At 34.3% G+C, this 18303-nt stretch overlaps 1 protein-coding gene across 1 annotated transcript; it reads right to left on the bottom strand.

Annotated features, from left to right (window-relative positions):
- Positions 1-6690: 6690 nt before the first annotated feature.
- Positions 6691-7262, bottom strand: LOC149542213 (pathogenesis-related protein PR-4-like). Its single transcript, XM_089796177.1, has 2 exons — positions 6973-7262; positions 6691-6859 (listed from the first exon to the last, which is right to left on the bottom strand). The coding sequence occupies exons 1-2, from the start codon at positions 7231-7233 to the stop codon at positions 6695-6697; spliced, it is 426 nt and encodes a 141-aa protein (XP_089652303.1). The 5' UTR covers positions 7234-7262; the 3' UTR covers positions 6691-6694.
- Between the last annotated feature and the right edge of the window lie 11041 nt (positions 7263-18303).

Here is an 18303-nt window from a genome sequence, read left to right as displayed (position 1 = left end):
GGCAATAGAAGAAAATAATATTAAATTTTGTCCTAGTTTAGTATAATTACATTTACCAAAATTTATATTTTGTACTTACAATTGTAATATGTCATGTGTGGACTGAAGATTGTATTCTTTTTGTGAATTTTATAAATCTTGAAGGTTAGGTTATTCAATATCATTCTTATCTAATCAAGGATTAAAAAAGTGGTAATTTTAAAGTGTGATATGATATCTAGGGTAATTACTCCCAATAATTGGATTGAATGGTGTGAAAATTGTCCGCATCATCTACCGGTCATGATTGATTCTGTTTCTTATGCTTTTCCGCAAAATCTTCTCCACTTCACATTTTCTTTGTTTGTGCACATGACATGAAAATGTTAATATTGAAGTCAACAGATTTCTGTAAAGAATTTAATATTGTTTATGCACATCAAAGGAAGACGTTGATATTGTTCTGTCCGGCTTAAAAGGGAGGAGAAATAGTGCAAAGAACAGAGCTTTTAGTTTTTGGAGAGGATGAAGTTTGGGAAAGAGTATGTAGCACAGATGATTCTGGAATGGCAAACAGTTTATTTGGACTATAATTTTTTGAAATCGATGCTGAAAGAAATCAGGAAAAGCAAGGAGAAGAAGACAAAGAAATCGGTGGAGAAAAGTGAATAGTCATTCAAAAATATCTGTTATTATATATAACATATTTATGAAACTTTTAGTTATCATTTTTTAATTTCATTGAATTTATAATAAAAAAAAGAAGAAAATAAAATTTGAAATATGCAACTATTAGAATATAGGTTGGTAACTAAATTATTTTAATGTTACTCTAATTTCATACTTCAGTGATCTATATCTGTAGCTATTTTTATTTCTGTTGGATTGTTAAACATCACATAATAAGGAAGAAATTAAGTTTTTTTTTTGAAAAGTCAATGTTGACTATTTAACACTTTTAGTGCAAAGATTAATCCTTAATTTGTGATGTTTAAACTATAGGAAGCTCTCACTACCAATAACAATAAAGATTAATAAAAACTAAACAAAAAAACAACTACATCTTTCATCTTTCCCAAGTTAAGTACTAGTTTAGTTTTGTCGAATTTAGTAGCACCAATAACAAACCCATCGTTAAGTTTTCAAGAGTGATCCCTATATGATAGTCAGTAGAAATGTTTAGATCACAGTTAGAGATCTTTATGATATGTGTATGCTGATCTGACAAGTTAAGATTACTTAGATTTTGGTATAACAGATCTGAAATCTAAACTTTGTTGTCTATCTGCTGCTTATATCTGTATTGGATATCCTCTCCTTTTTTGGATTCTTATAATTACTTGATAATGAAAGCATATGCACCAAATTGAATTCAGATCTACCGTTAATGCAAAACGTGCAAAGTAGGTATGGCACCTATATCAAAATTTACTACTGACAGACAATGTGTTCAATTTGATTTTCATTTATTAAAATATATATTATAGTCATAGTCCACTAGAGAGTGAGAGACCAACTAAAGCAAATTGAATAGAATAAAATGAACATGGTTACAAAAGAGCCAAAAGAAAATCTTTGAAAAGAATGAATTTGGGCTAACTGATCCAAGTTTAAACATTAATAATCATTCCATCTTACCAAATTTGTGTTCCAACTCAAAAGCAACATTCTTCCAACACACAACAGCAATAGAGGGTGGCAAACTGCATTAAAAGAAAACAGAGAAAATGATTTGTTAGATCTACATGAAATACAAAAAGAACAGGGCATTTCCCAATCTAATCATTCCTTCGATGATCCATTTGTCATAGGTTTTAAATTGTGGATGTTCAGATGAGGATGGATTGAAAGTACCCACTTAAAAGAATGAGATTCAATTCGTTAAGGTTTTGAATTGAAAGTTAGATATAAAAAAGATAACCCAGTTAGCCCAAGAGAACAAAGCAGAAAACTCACCATCCTTTCCAAAATCCATTGCCTCTACATTTTGTCTTAGGAGGTCCTCCCTGAGGAGCATATAATCCTTCCTAAGGATACCCAGCTAGAGGAAAAGCTTGTGGCAGTGGAGGATAAACCTGTCGATACCCTGTTTACATATGAAAAGAGGGAATTTTTTTATAAAACTGCTAAGATTGTTTTCCAATCAATCAAAAGAAACAATGTTATCTGAAGAGATTGTTTGCTAATGTTTTGTCTAATATGATTGTTATAGCAAACAAATGAATAATGTTATAATGACTATGAAGGAGAAATGTTTAAGGACACTCCTAATTTATGAAGAAAGCAATATGATACATGAAATTTTGTTTTTACGAAAAGCATTCAGAATGACAAAATCTATCAATACAACCAGTATGAACGACAAATTCTAACGATACAAGCAGTGGCACGTATTGTTATGAAAACTAGCCCTGAGATCCCTTCCAACAGTTTGATGTAAATCGACCTGAATATGATATGCAGAAGAATTGATATTTCCAAGAAGTATATGCAACTGTGTAAACAAACAATATTATTATTTTTTAATTCTTTTCACTAAAATAAACTTTACGAATTACTGTAAGATATGATATATTTGAATTCTTCTTTTTCTATATAAAATGATATTTAAAATTTTAATTAATTTTTTGTTTTTCTATTGCCTATCTACACATTTTCCTTTGTAGTTTTTTCTTTTTATGTCTTCAAAAATAAGAAAAAATTACAAGAAGTGGCTTCTAAAGTAGGATAGTTGGCAACCTATAAGCCCATGTGTCTTAAATATGTTGCACCATTTATAGTATAATCTTGTAGCTTGTATTTCCAAGTTTCTTCAGTGCTTAAGGCTCACAGCAAGTTGAACTTTTGAGCTCTGTTTTTTTGTGACAAAATTGTATCTATTTTATGCAAATCTAAAGTTATGGAGGACAACAAAAGTAAAACTCATCTTATATTCTAAATCTATTTTATTTATAATGCAGTATTCTTCAATGTGCTTCAATTAAGATAAGAAAAACTCTACCAAAGTTTCCAATTCAAATCATTCTAATGTTTTGTTGCATACGAAGAATTTTCTATTAATGGCATGTTTCCAACTGACATTATGTTGTAGTAGGGGAGTACATGGGCCACCGAAAATCCAAAATTGATGGAGACATAATATTTTATTTTATTAAAATGAAAGTATTAGTTTTACAACATACAATATTTTTTATGCAAATGTAAAATTTTGAGAATCCATAGTCAATGGTTTACAGACTCTCTGTTTAGCGGTCTACATGATTCCATAAATCATATTTTATAAACATCATTGAACTCATATTTAGATAGTGGAAAGTTCATAAATTCTAATCCATTTTATTTTGACGATTTCAATGACAAAGCATAGAAACTTTGAAAAAGTCATTGAATGTACAGTTTGCTACTGTCATGTTGCATTAGCTCTCAAAGACTCTTATAATATGCACAAGGTATTTAGTATGAGGCTTTTAACACATTTCAGTATATCTTGTTCATATTAAATGAAGGTTCTATCAGTTACTTAATTTCCATCTTCACAAAATTGGCATCTTACAATATACTTTAGTATTTGGATTAACTTCTAACAGTTTTCATACTACATATAACGCTAAGAAATACTCTGTATTTACGGACTTTCAGAATGAGTTTCCCATTTCAATTTATTACATTCACTTCAAACACTGATTTTGGTTTTGAAAAAAGATTGAATAGGTCATTTGGTCGAATAATCTACCTCTGCAGCGGGAGGGCCAGTCATATGTAGCAATCCCCCAAATTATTTGCGGATCAATGGTTGTGCTCAACCAGTCTTTACACTAAGTAGGTAGGGCACAGTGAGAGCAAGGTCCCTAATCTTTGTGAAAATGCTGCTTACGATGCAAAGATGCAAAGCAAAGGGCCCCGATTCAAATGCCGAAGACAGGCACGAACATCAGTCATTTCTAGGCACAACCAATGCATAGGCCCGCTTATGCATCAAAAGCTCCTGAATCAACTGTTCCTACCTCTCCTCGACCTTTCTAATCTTGTCAGTAATCTTATAGTCTGCTGCGGATGAATGGTCTAGATGTTCAGGGCTCGAAGAAGGGCTCGAATCTTTGTTGACTGAATCTGGCCCTCGCTCATCATTACTGTCTGGAGGGTGGGCAGACAACACAAGGGAGGACAAGGATATGGACTTTATTATAAAAAGGATGGGCGGTAAGAAGCTAAGTTAGTATGAAATCAGTTTATCCATTAGCAATCAAACCATAGGTATCACCAGCAAACGTTTAAGCACTGAAGGCATTGGTGGGGATAGCAGCACCAAGAATTTCACTAGCATCAGAGGAATGGTGCCACCCCAACTCTATTATCTCTTCACAAAAATAAATGCATTAGGAAAAGTATTTTGCAAAAATGTATACGATAAGTTTTTATAGTCTTACTGATTGATAAATTAACATTAATAGAAAATGTGAACTGCCATCAACAAAGAGTTTCACCAGCTTCAACACAAAGTGGAGACACATCTAATACAATGCGTTAAATAAAGATGATCAAGCTATTTTTCATACCAAAGGCATGTCTAACAAATCTACATTCCATACCTCTTCCTTGACATGATAGTATATAGAAAAATATGATTTGGTAAAAGATTAGTCCTTGAGCCCTAAATGATTAAGAGCCCAAGCCGAATTAGGAGCAGGGGAAACAGCAAAACCCTAACGCCTTCAACAAAGCCATTATCAGATGCTATATCATTTTCAGCAACCATGAGAAGAGGAGCTACCGAAAGTGAAAACTATCCTGCAAAATTCCAAACGGAGAAGAGAGAGAGAGAGCACGAAAAAGCTCAAACGACATTCCCTCGGAGTCTTTCCGCTCAACACGCAGCATATTTACAATATAATGGAAATTTATGTTTTCTACTGCAAGGTACAGCTGCGCAAGAAATGATAACTGTAGAGGGCAAAAATAGAGCATTCATCTGAAGACCGAAAAAATAAAAAATCAATAATCTAAGCTACCCAAAAATACAGACATGAAAGCTACATAATATGACAAAGATGGAACAATAAGAACTTGTTATAGTATCTAGTATTACCAAATTAGCAGAAACATTAATCTGTGCACAAAATTTGGAGTTCAGTCCTCAAACCTCGTATGATTGCAGAAATCTTAGAATGTAGTGACAACTCCTATCCTGGAAAAGCAACAAAAATATATTATTCACAATATGATTACCTGCAAAACAAGGAAACGTTTTAATCCTTGATGATCTTTATAAATATTTTTCTAACAAATTTCAAGATATTAATGACGAATTTCAAATTTTTGGAAATGGCCAATTTGGAAGTTGCAGGATGCACCACTAATCATAAAAATTAAATGCGTGGTCTCTTTCATTTAAATCACCTTACTTTTAATAGATGGTTGAACAATAATATTCATCGATTTTTAATGCCAAATTTTTGGGAATGGCCTCTTTCATTTAAATCATCTTACTTTCAATAGATGACTAAACAATAATATTAATCAATTTTTCTTTTTAAATTCTTTAAAATCACTAGCAAAATTTGCTATAACCAATTAAAAAATAGCATTAAAATATAAAAATATCTATTTTCAAACTAAACATTTAACATTCAAATAGCATTAAAATATCTATTTTCGAACTAAACATTTAACATTCATTAATATTTTCAGATCTTTCCAAAAAAAATAGTAATAGGATAAACTGGGTGAGTCTCCTGCCTTATAGGCAGGGACTAATAAATATACAATATAATAAAACTAAAAGAAAGAGTTATAAATGTAAAATGTTTTATAATGTAAAAAATGAATTTTATATTATTATCACATTTCTATTAAATTTATTTATATTTGAAAAAACTTAGCATATAAAAATATAATATATATCTTTAATCTACATTGTGATAACAAGTAAAATATAATTTTTTCTCTTTCTATTAATAATTTAATATACTAGTTACATTTTGAGGGAGGTGGTTCATAATGATCATTATAACCCTAGGCATCCCTAGGATTGATAGGTGGATTAGGAATGGTTTGGCATCATCAACAACTTGTTCTTTTTTCTTTAACATCGGCCTGCGATGGAGAGATAGCCAAATTCAGGCAGCAAGGCCATTTGGAGCTAACAACACCACGAGGAGCAATAGGAGGGGGAACCATAGGAGCCGGGGACCAGTCGGAGCCGCAGCGAGGCAAACCAACCATCATCAGCACCACTCAGAAAGCAGTGACAGGGAGCTTGCGAGTGGAACTGCGACCTCGAAGCTGAGTATGGTTTAGGCGGCATTATAGCCACCAATGCTTTACCTAGTGATTGAGTAGCTCTGGAAGGTGAGCCACCTCCAAGTAAAACATACTAACAAAATTGGTTCTTTCATTTCTTTTATAAATGATATGAATAATAGTTTCTAATAAAATATAATGTGTACCTTATTATTTAAAATATAATGCATTTTTCAAAGGAATTAAAAACAAAATGGATATCTTAAATTATAATTCTACAACATAACAAAAATTTATAGTAACTCATAAAAATAAAGACTGAAATGTCTGGGAATTTTTTGTGGCAATCAAAGGCCTTTTTATTCAAAGCAAAGCATTGACAATGAACAATAATTAGGTTAAATACAGAGTCGAGTGCGGAGGACGCATAACTAATGCACACCAAATAACAATTAAGTGCTCTGTTATTTTTGTTCTAACAGCCCACGAACTGGTAAGAAGTAATCATATGGCCGTTAAACTGTCCTTTTCCATCTCCGTCAATGGCATTAAAAGCTTCAGTTTGTAAATCCAGTCCTCCATTTTGGCACTGGTCCAGAATTCGGACAATCACACTTTGACCCGTTGAATCATTTGTCACCTGCAACAATTGAGATGAAATATTAAACGTTTAAATATAAGCTAACAAAAACATAATATGTAATAGTTAAATAATTCATAAATCAAGCATTATATTGATGCAATTGAGTTTACTTGGATGCAGGAGCCGCAGAGGGAAGATCCCATTGGTTGGCCGGCAGAGTCACAAAATGCAGTCCAATAGTATTCACTGCGCCACTGCAGGCTCTGATCAGAGTCATATGTTGCGCAATACAGCCCATCCAAGGCATAATTATGAGCAGCAGGATTATACTGATTGTTCGTAGTATAAGTGTCACCGTTTACACGGTCAGAGAATATGGCCGATCCCACAAAGAAGCATATAGCAATCCATTTCACAAGCTTGGAAGCCATGGCTAAATGCTTAACCTAAACAGAATGCTGTGAATCAATTGTTCTATTAGGGTAGGCAATATTTTGGTTACAGCGACTCCTCTGATTTATAGAGTTGTCGTTAGGGCTTATTCCCAATATTTTATAAAGGTGGCCGTGCAGCCCTTGGCGTATTTATTTGGAGTCAGCTGGGAGGCTAACTGGATTGCGGAAATGCGAACAAGAATAAGTCCAAACTTTGATATATCCAACTCTCAGCGAGGATAAATTTTAAAAGGATGCTTGTTTTATATGTATGATTTCAAAGATGGTTTCTCCCATTCTGTATGGAAATTGACAATGAAATTATTGTTTTTGAAATAAAAGCAGTCAAAACAAGGGGCCTGGCCCATCACAAACTAGCTGGACTACCAATAGATAATCATTAGAATAGAACTAATCTTTAATGTTTTTTAAAACAAAACATAAGTTTATACTATAATTATTATAGTAACTACAGGCTTTAAACAAAATGCCGAAAAAGTCTGTAAACTAGTGGATTAATAGCATGCAGAAAAAAAAAGCGGGGGAGCCCTTAAGATTTCTTGTCCTCCTTCCCCAGGAGGACATTTGCCCAGTCTTCTACCAAGAAGTCAAAAAACAACTTGGAGTCCTCCCTGAGCAGATCCCCTTCGACATCCTTCAATAGGGACAGAGTGGTAGCTGCCGCATGAGTGACTTTAACCGTAAACTTAGTTAACAGTCCCATTCTTTCCTCTAGCGCATGAATTCTCTCACGTAGCTCATTACTAGCCTTATCTGAAATGCCCGGACATTCGTCCCTACCAGCCTAAGTATCCTGATCAACTGGGGGGTTAGTGGCCTTTTTAGAACTTGCCTTAACACGGGAGGAGATCATAACGGGGGAAGGCATCTTGTCCACTATTTCGGAGAATTGATCTTTTGTTAGGTCCACACCCTTGGGCACAACCATCACCGAGACATGTGACACCTCCTTATTCTCCTTGCCATTACTTGAGATTGACTCGGAGGAATAAAAAATCTCCTCTTCAACCTCCTCCGTTCCTCACTCTCCAAAGTTAATAGTTTTCTCCTTCATTCTTCTTTTGTGACAGCCCAAATTCTCAGAATCTGATTCCTCCACCTGCGAGGTTCCCTCCCTTAACTTCTTCTTAGCCTAAGACTTAGCCAACCTCCCCAACCTCCTTCTTCCCCCTCTCCTGTCATCCTCTAACTCCATTTGCATTTTCTCCTTACCTTTTCCTTTTTCCCCCTTGTGGGAGGGATTTATTGGGGATCCACTGGGAGAGGGCTGAGGGGTAGGGGCTCTAGGACCTATAATCCTAAGGGGGACCATTTGGGGCCTAAGGTTCGGGTGAATAGGAATATCAACTTCCACAATCCTAGGGGGGACCAAGGCAAGGTGAAATTGGTACAACCTAAAAATCAAACTTTGGTGCAGAATAGTAAAATTAAACCCCTTTCTCATTTTATCTTTCACATCAACAATAGTATCTGCAACATCATGCAGCAGGAAGAAGGGAAGTGAAAGAAAATCATGGTGTTAGAAATGATTAAGAAGAGGAAAATGGTAGTAGTAGCAAACTCCATACTTCCATTCTAGGGTAAGATATTTTATCAAAATCAGACAAACCTCGTTCCACAAGTCAGGGAGTTTTTCCCTCATGAAACTCCCTCTATGCTGAACTGGTTCCTCACCTTCCTCGAAGAAACATTGCAAACTAGTTTTGTCAGTCACCCGTGTCACCTTCTGCCATTTTCTTCCCCTCATTGCCACACCTGTCACCATAGTAATCACCTCCTCTGAAACATGAAACAAGATACTATTAATTGTCACCTTGCGATTCTCCCATGAGTTAACAAACTGCATAGAACAATTCTTGTCGTGACCATTGAGAGTCTCCATGAATGTGACAAAACCATCCTCTCTCAGAATGTACCAGACCAAGGGCTTCCTCACACTATCATCAATCATAGCCAGTTTGATGCACAACAGGTCACCTCTCATCTTTGTAATTTTTTCCTCTCCTCTCTCTCTATTCAAATCCCAATCCCTAAAAAATACTTCACTCTTAAAAAGATAAACCCTTAAACGAAGTTGATAATTACAATTAATAGTAATAATGGAACTTGCCAAATTGGAGAGAAAGATCACGAGTTGGCTGCCATGATCTTTCCCCTAATCATTTCCATCATTCCCAACACACCACAAATCTATAAGAAATAAATATTTTTTCTGCACGATGTATGATGATCCATAAAGGGAAATGAATAAAAAATCCTCCATTTCAAACTTCTAATTTTTGGGCCATGAGTTATAATTATTGCTTGTACTCAAGCCTTTTCTCCTTACCACATAAGCATCAAGTACACTTCATCCCCGTTAGCTCAACAACATTATACAAAGTAACCAGTTATGATTCATCATTATTTATTTCTTTATTCACTAACTCCCTTACAAAATTTGGCAAAGCATTTAAAATTCCTCCAACCTCTTAGCCCTTCTAGCTTTAAGCCAACCACCGCCATACCATCAGCCGCACTATTTCCCTCCAGAAAAATGTCATTCAAATCAAATCTATTGAGGGTGACTAATAGGTACTTGATATTTGTTGTCACGTAGGATTTTGTGCTTTTAGCGAGATGTAGAATCAAGCTACCTATGAAACAATAGAAACTCTCTCGGGTGGTGGGTTGCCCTAAAACGAGAGAAGAATCTTTGGAAGCTAGGCCGGTTCATAAGTTGTGATCACCTAATCCTAAATTTGTACTTGAGATAAGGGTAAGAAATGAATGAATGAATGATTTAAAAACTAATCTAAGTGAGGTGATACACCAATGGTTATGAATGTAATTTTGATTACTTTAGCACAAACTACAAAAAAATAATTGATCCACAATATTAGACAATCACGTAATCACAACAGTGTTCCTATATAAGGATAAGGATCTCCTGCTTTGAAAGGGACACCTAAGTTTCACCAATTTTCTGCAAGAAAACAATAATCACAAATATAGACCTGCAATCACATGTATCACGATTAAAATCTGTAACTAGGAATGTAACTATAATGAAGGCGAACACAACATTAAAGCAAGGAATTCACAAAATTGCACAAGAATCAATAATAAGGAATCGTTGTATCTCTATAACCAATGCTGAAAAAATCTCTGTCACAAGTGCCCTTACAATCAACTCAAAATCTGCAGTCTACAAAAAAATCTGAATCCGAAAGAAGGTCCCTCATAATAAGGTTAAAGTACAATATATAGAAGAATAACCCTAACTCGGATTCCAAAATTATGCTTAGGAAAAATCACCAAAAATGGTGAAAACTATGAAGGAGCCTCTCAAAACTACACTCAATCACCTGCACAACTGCTGGATAACTCAAAACTGCCTTTAACTCTCCAAAATTATGCAGAAAAACTCAAACTCGGATAAACTGAATAACCCTCAAAAATAGCATGTAAAACTATTCCTAATTATGCAATATATGCATAAAACAAGCCCTCAATCTGAACTTCATGCATAACTGATCATCGCTGCTCCATGGACTACTAAAAATATCATCAAATAACCCATAAATCTGCATGTGAAACTAGAACTGAACTTGGCCTCAATGAATACCCCATGTTAACTGAATGTTCCTTCCCAAAATATCCTTCCAACCTTTTCTTCTTGCATTTAGGCATAAAAGACACTTAAAACTCTTATAATTTCCATTAAATAATTAATAAAATCAATGGCCTTATAATTACGACCACTTGATATATTAATTTTACAATTGAAGCTTATTTTATTATATTAATTTAATAGTATCATGTTTATTCTTATCATTTATCATTTAAAATGAACACGTTAATATTATATTATAATGGAAACTATTTTTTTTAACTCTTTTATTTATACTAATACTAGTATGCTTTAATAATTAACATTCTATTTTGTTAATTTTAAACATATTAGTATTAATATAAATGATGCAACATTATTTTTACTAGTTTCATATATATTAAATGATCAAAGTGTAATTCATTTAATACATGCAAAACTAAGTAAAAATAGAATTTGGCAATAATATCCAACTCTTATATATAAAAATAGCATACATAAAAACTCGACTCCCACTCACGAATTTGAAATTTCATTGAATGGAGTTTAATTGGATCTTTATCATGCAAAGAGGAAAGTTTGATGACTTAGTTTGCATTTTGTATCTTGTGTGAGAGAAAGAAATGAGGGCTTCTTCAAACCCTAGCCGCGGCTGTATGAAGTTTTCAATTTTTGTCTTTGCTGGGTGGATTTTTGTTTGCTGACTGCTCTATTGTTGAAGACGTCTTTATGAAGAGCATGAGTTTTATTTGCTGCATGGCCACGAGGTTTACTATGGTGATATTTGTTGATCTTCCTCTTCACTTGGATGCCATATTTTTTAATAAACTCGGCTGCGGGTTCTGAGCTTCTCTGAGATTTCATGGGTTATAAATGGCTTCTTTATGTTGTTGGAAGGGTTTATTCATGTGTGAGCGGCTTTTGATTTTAGCTGGTTATACTGCCATCTCTTGTTTCTAGACGCCATGGGTGTTTGAGATTTTTCTCTGTGCTAGATGACCTCTCCTTTTATGGAAATACGTTCACCGTAGATGCCACTTTACTTACAGATCTGAACATGGTTCCTTACTGGTAAGAGCTTTTTTAATATGCTGTTACGAATATGAAGCAATACTTGAGATAATACCAATAAAATTTACATATCGGTTTGCATATTCTCTATGATTTTTGACTCCATTTGGTAATAAATTTGATGCTGTGTATGAATTTACCTTGCTGTTTCTTTAGAATATGCTATGAAAACTCCATTTAATGGCCCCATTCTAAAGATTCGAACCCTGTTGTAAATGTGATCTTTTCTTCTTTGATTGGGTACAAACTGCTGTGAGCTTCACTCATTCACCTTGGGGTATATGAATCATAAAGAATGGTTAACTATTTCTCTTTTGGGTTATAGAAATAATTGTTCCTTTAGGCATTTCTCTTGAGGGTTTTTTGATAAATGCATACTCTTTTACTGTATGTATTTGAAAAGATCAATAATTTGAAGTTCTCTTATTGCTGTTACCTTAAAACATATAGATCTGGATTGGACTATGATATTTGTTATGCCATCCTGAGGAAATCCTGGTTATGCTCTGTTACATGCTCCTTAATCAACAATACTGTTTGCTACTTCAAAAAGATTTCCAAACATTATACCATGTACACAAGATTGAAAATATTTTTGAACATAATGACTGTAACGTTTTACTCTTCAGCTGAATCCAGTTGATCCAAACCCTTTTGATTTAATGGTATCTCATTTTGTATTTCTTGAGTTACTGAATTAGCAACGTGATTTACCTGATGTTATCCTGTTGTATGCATTTGAATGTATTACTGTTTCTTCCACACATTACTGTAGCTAGATATTTTACTTGCATAAAATACCATCTTTCCTTAAATTCAAACCCTGATTTCATATAACTGTGGCACTCTTCTAACATGTACCTTAGATGTGAAGCTTTATCTGAATCTATACTTTTAGACTTGTATGATTAAAATGAAAATGTAAATCATTTAATCTTTATAGTTGTTCTTTTTGCTTAAACATGCCATTCGATATAAGAGACTTTTGTGATTAGCTTCTCATGAAAACTAATCTTGCTGATGCTCCTTGTCTTATTCATTGTTATAGCCAAACATTAGTCACTTACTATTGCATTCTTCTATAAATCTGATCATTACTTGACGAACATGCAGTACATGAATAAGATGAATATCATGAATTCTTGCCTCTATACTTTGATCATAGAAGTTTGATATGTCATATATTACCAAAGAAATGCACCATAAAAATACAGTTCTTTTCCATCAAAATTCTATTTTTCTGTTACTATAATTCCTCTACTAGTCTGCTCAATAGTAAGCATTAATGATTTAACTGATGTTGATACTCCTGTTTATCTGCATTATATTTTCCTGTAGCAGATTTCCTTTCTTTTTCCCATTGATTTGGCATTGATAATTAATTCTAATTTACCTTGTGACCGATTGAACCTGAACTTTCTTGATATATGCTAAAATATACTTGCAAAAGTAATTGAAACTCCTTTAGCCTAAGACTACTATCTTAACATGTCCTCCATGATTTGACTGGAAGGTTCCATACTTGAAACTTATGTATGCCCCCTCGACGGTCTCCTCTCGTAATATGCTGTTACATGATTCAACCAAAAGGTTACACGCTTGTAATGTATGCGTGTTCCTTCAATGATCTCCTCAAAGTCTTTTTTCTTCGCCCCTCTTTGATTTGACCAAAAAGTTTCATGCTTGTAACTTATGCACATCCTTTCTATGATCTCCTCAATGTCTTCAATATCTTCTATCTTTGCCCGAACAATCTCAGCCAAAAGGCTTCATGCATGTAACTTACGCATGATCCTTCTATAGCCTCAAGTCTTCATACCTGTATCTGCACATGGAACAAACTCATTAGTAAAAATAGGTTTTATCTTGTTCAGATTGTTCTTGCTTTCTTGCCTTTTAGCATATTTATCTGGATAATCATGTTGTATAAACAACAAAGTATAGATGATGGGAAAGTCTTTCATTGCTCAATTCGTATGAACTGATCCATTTCTTTACTTTTTTTTTGCAGGTTTTACTCTCAGATGGAGATGCAGGATCAGCCCTTCAGCGTTCAACGCAACAACTTTCCATTCAGGCAATGGATGCCTTTCTTTTCTATCTCTTTTTCAGTACTTTTTTGTTTGTACAATTTGTTTAATTCAGATATTTATGTTAGGAGCTGAGAGCACTAGTAATATCTGAATGCATTGTATTCAAGTATTGAGTAAATATGAACACTTTGTAAAAAATATTTTTTGAATACTTGAGTAAAAAGTATTATTTTTTGGTACTTGTATCCTGAAAAAGTGATCATTTCTCTTTCTTATGCTTCCTGTACTTTGATTGCTGCATTCTTTTCGTTCTATACTATATACTCTCAGTAGCTAAACACATTTAGTCAGCAGTTAAAACATAATCAGTTTAGCGTAAAACATAACAATTTAAAAGGTATGTTAGATTGGTAACATTTTTGGCGACCTCTTAGGGTTGTTTGCTTGCTAAACAGTAACAGACTAGTTGTCTTGTCAATCCATTGGGCATAGAGTCATCTTCAGCACTTAGAAAACTGAACCTTCTCAAAACTTAAAAAACTGAAACTCTGAAAACTGAAACACACTTGCGAAAATAACCACGTCTTACTAAATTGAATTGAAAACTGAAAACTGAACCTGAAAACTGAAAACTGAAATTTTGAAAACTGAAACTCTGAAAGCTACCATAGGATCTTGTGGCTATTCATTTTTGATAATCAGGATAGAATTGTATCACAGTAAAGGGAAAAATGTGTTTCTTTTATGGTCCCTCTTTTGTGATAATAATTATATCGTTGTTGTGAATATTGATAGCTGTTGGCTGTTATGACACCTCTCAGATTTGACTGAAAATTTAGAAAAAAAAAAAAACTACCATAAAACTTGAACTATTAGCTTGAATGTGTACCTTGCGTCATAACAACAATGTGGTGTGCTATTCATGATTGTACTAGGGTGATATGCCGATTGTCTTGGAGTGACCATTCCTCGTTTTTTAGTATTTCTATGTTATACATAGCGGTATATTAGTCTAGTATGATGGTGGACAACACATCATCTTGCTGCTATGGGGTAAGATATTTATTCAAGCCAACCAATAATCAAAACCAGAATTTATGATTGCTATTTTTTTGAAAAATATTCTGAAGAGACCTATATGAGCAATGTGTTTGAGTGCTTTCTAATTTCTTTACGGCTGATGGCTGGGAATTACATCATGTTATCATGAGCCTATCATGAATCCGTGAGGTATGTATGATTCAGAGCATTGGAATTCATTTCATGCTTTGTATGATATGTATCTCATGTGTTGATGGCAGACTGATAATAATGTGGTGTAGTTTCCAGCTTTATTACTAACCACTAACATGTTGAAATTTGAAACTAGATGTGTTGGAACAACACTTTATTGAAATCTAAAATTAAATCACGCCTCTACTCTACTATGCCAAAGCACTTATTATAATCTGAAAAAATACCTCAAAAGCATCGCTTGAGGTGAATCCCATTAACCGGGATTTTCAACTCTTCTCCTTCAAGTGTAGACAAATGGAAAGCATTATTTCGTGTGGTTCCGGTTATGATGTACGGACCATCCCACATGGCATCAAATTTCAAATGCTTTCCAGGCCTACTTTTCAATTCATCCCATTTTAATACTAAGTCTCCCAGCTGGAAATCTTTTGGAGATGCCTTTTTGTCAAAGGTCTTCTTCATCTGAACTTGATGATGCTCAATGGTTCGTAAAGCATCTTTTCTTTTCTTTTCTAGTTCATTGAGTTGGGCCAGCCTTACCATCATTGGTTCTTCATCAATCATATCTAACTGATGCATAAAATCTAATGCTGGAAACTCAACCGAAACTGGCAATCTAGCTTCTTTACCGTAAACCAGTGTGTAAGGAGACATACCAGTTGATCTCTTGGAAGTTATCCGATCAACCCATAGTGCTGATTTTAACTTCTCGTGCCAAGAACGCTGATTCCCTTCTAATGTTCTCTTTATGATGCGAATCAGATTCTTGTTGGTGGATTCAACTTGCCCATTGCCCTGTGGGTAATAATTTGATGAAGTATTCAGATACACGTCATTCTTAACAACCCATTCAGCAATCTTATTTCCTATAAAAGCAGGTGCATTATCTGAAATAATTGAATATGGTACACCAAATCTGCAAATTAAATCCTCGTAAAAATTTAAAATAGTAGTCTCATTTGCATCTTTAAGGGCTACTGCTTCAATCCATTTTGTAAAATAATCTGTGGCTGTCAATACCCATTTATGACCTACATTTGAAGGTGGGTTAATGATGCCAATGAAGTCTAGACCCCATTTTATGAATGGCTGGTCCACTTGAATAGGTTTTAAAAGCATCGCTGATAACTTCTCTTTACTTGCAAAAATTGCACATTGTTTGCATCTTCTTACCCAAAGATGTGCATCTTTGAATACACTTGGCCAATAGTAGCCTGCCTTCATCACCTTAAGAGTTGTAGCTCTTGGTGAGAAGTGACCTCCAGCTGGTCCTTCATGAAATTGGTGCAAAATGTGCTCAATCTGATCTGGTTTTATACATCTCAGCAATACACCCTGCAGATCTCTCTTAAATAAAATACCATTCATCAAGCAATAAGGAATGCCTTGCAGCCTGTAATACCTTTGTTTGGCTCTATCTAAATCTTCAGGACAACATCCAGTTTGTAAGAAATTGATCATATCATCTATCCAATCATTCTGATCACTTTTAATAGCAAGCTGTTCTTCATCCTTTTGAACTAGGATAGCATTTAAACCTTCATTTAATTCATCCTTTCTTGTTTCAGTAAGTTGTTCACATAGCCCTTTACCTCTTACCAGCTTGGTGACCTTGATTTCAATATCGTATTCCATTGCTTTGGTAATCCATCCAGCCCTCTTGGTATTCAGGTCTTTATTTAGCAAGAAATCTTTAACTGAAGGGTGTGCAACCATTAGCTGTATTTTATTATTTGAAAGCATATGTCTAAATTTTTTTAGACTTCTTATGACAGCAAGGACGTACTTCTTTACAAATGAGTAATGCAATTCATAATCTTTCAGTCCTTGGCTAAAAAAAGCTAATGGCTGTTCAAAGCCTTCACCGTTTTGTTGTACTAACATGGCAGCGATGCTATCATTATTTTCGTAAGCATATAGAATGAAATCCTTTAAAAAATTGGGATTTAACAATGTGGGAGCTGAAGCCAATGCTTCCTTAATTTTTTTGAAACTTCGCTTACCTTCTTTAGTCCAGTTAAAAACCATGCCTTTTCTAAGCATAGCTGTTAATGGGATCAATAGTTTAGCAATATTTGGAATGAATCTTCTCAGAAAATTGATCTTACCTAAGAAACTTTGCAGTCCTTTCTTATGGGCTGGTAGCGGTAAGTCTAAAATAGCACTTACCCGTTCTGGTTCAATGGTGACACCTTCCTTGGAAACAAGAAATCCTAACAGTTTGCCTTCATGAACTGAAAAAACACTCTTTTTGGGATTCAATGAAATACCGTATTCCCTACATCTCTCAAATATTATCCTTAGATGCTGAAAGTGATCTGCTGCATTTTTAGAGAAAATAGTAATGTCATCAAGGAAAACAAGAAAAAACCTATACATTAGATTTAAAAAGGCTTTATCCATGGCTTTTTGAAATGTTGCACCAGTGTTTGACAAACCAAATGGCATCTTCTAATATGCCATCATTCCCCATTTGGTGGTAAACGCTGTCTTATACCTATCCTCTTCCTTGACAAGGATTTGATTATATCCTAAAAAATCGTCTAGCAATGAGAATCTCTCAGAACCTGAAACAACCTGCAAGATTTGCTCCATTGAGGGTAAAGGATGCCTGTCCTTCAATGAAGCTCGGTTCAAGTCACAAAAATCAACACATAACTTGATTTCACCATTTTTCTTTCTTACTGGAACCAAGTTTGAAACCCAAGAAGTATGCTTGATTGGAAAAATAATCTTGCTTTCTATTAACTTATTCAGCTCCTTAATCATAAGGGGTTCTAACTTGGGGTTAATTGGTCTTTGTTTTTGCCTGATTGGTTTTGCCCCTGGAGCTAAATCAATGGTATGCTGGCATATGTCAGGATTGAAACCTTTCAAATCTGCATAACTCCAAGAAATGACATCCTGAAATTCATTGGTTAGATTGACAAAATACTGTTTTTCTTCAGGGGTGCATACCTTCCCTAGTTTCAATTTTTTACCTTCAGCAACTTTGATTTCTTCATAGTGTTCCTCCTTAATTTGAAAACTAGATTTGTCTTTTCTTCGCTGGTCATCAGTGTTAAAAATGGACTCTAAGGTAACCAATCCTTTTGGCAGCTTATTGGTTCTTAG

The sequence above is a fragment of the Cupressus sempervirens genome, chromosome 8 (genome assembly GCF_028749045.1).
Source record: "Cupressus sempervirens isolate cs-2001-9-10 chromosome 8, ASM2874904v1, whole genome shotgun sequence".
In the NCBI taxonomy this organism is placed as follows: domain Eukaryota; kingdom Viridiplantae; phylum Streptophyta; class Pinopsida; order Cupressales; family Cupressaceae; genus Cupressus; species Cupressus sempervirens.
This window is presented reverse-complemented; position numbering and strand designations above follow the sequence as displayed.

Coding starts and splice junctions, on each gene's coding strand:
- LOC149542213 (XM_089796177.1), bottom strand. CDS start 7,233: ATGGCTTCCAAGCTTGTGAAATGGATTGCTATATGCTTCTTTGTGGGA. Junction 6,860..6,972: donor TCTGCGGCTCCTGCATCCAA/GTAAACTCAATT, acceptor CAATTGTTGCAG/GTGACAAATGATTCAACGGG.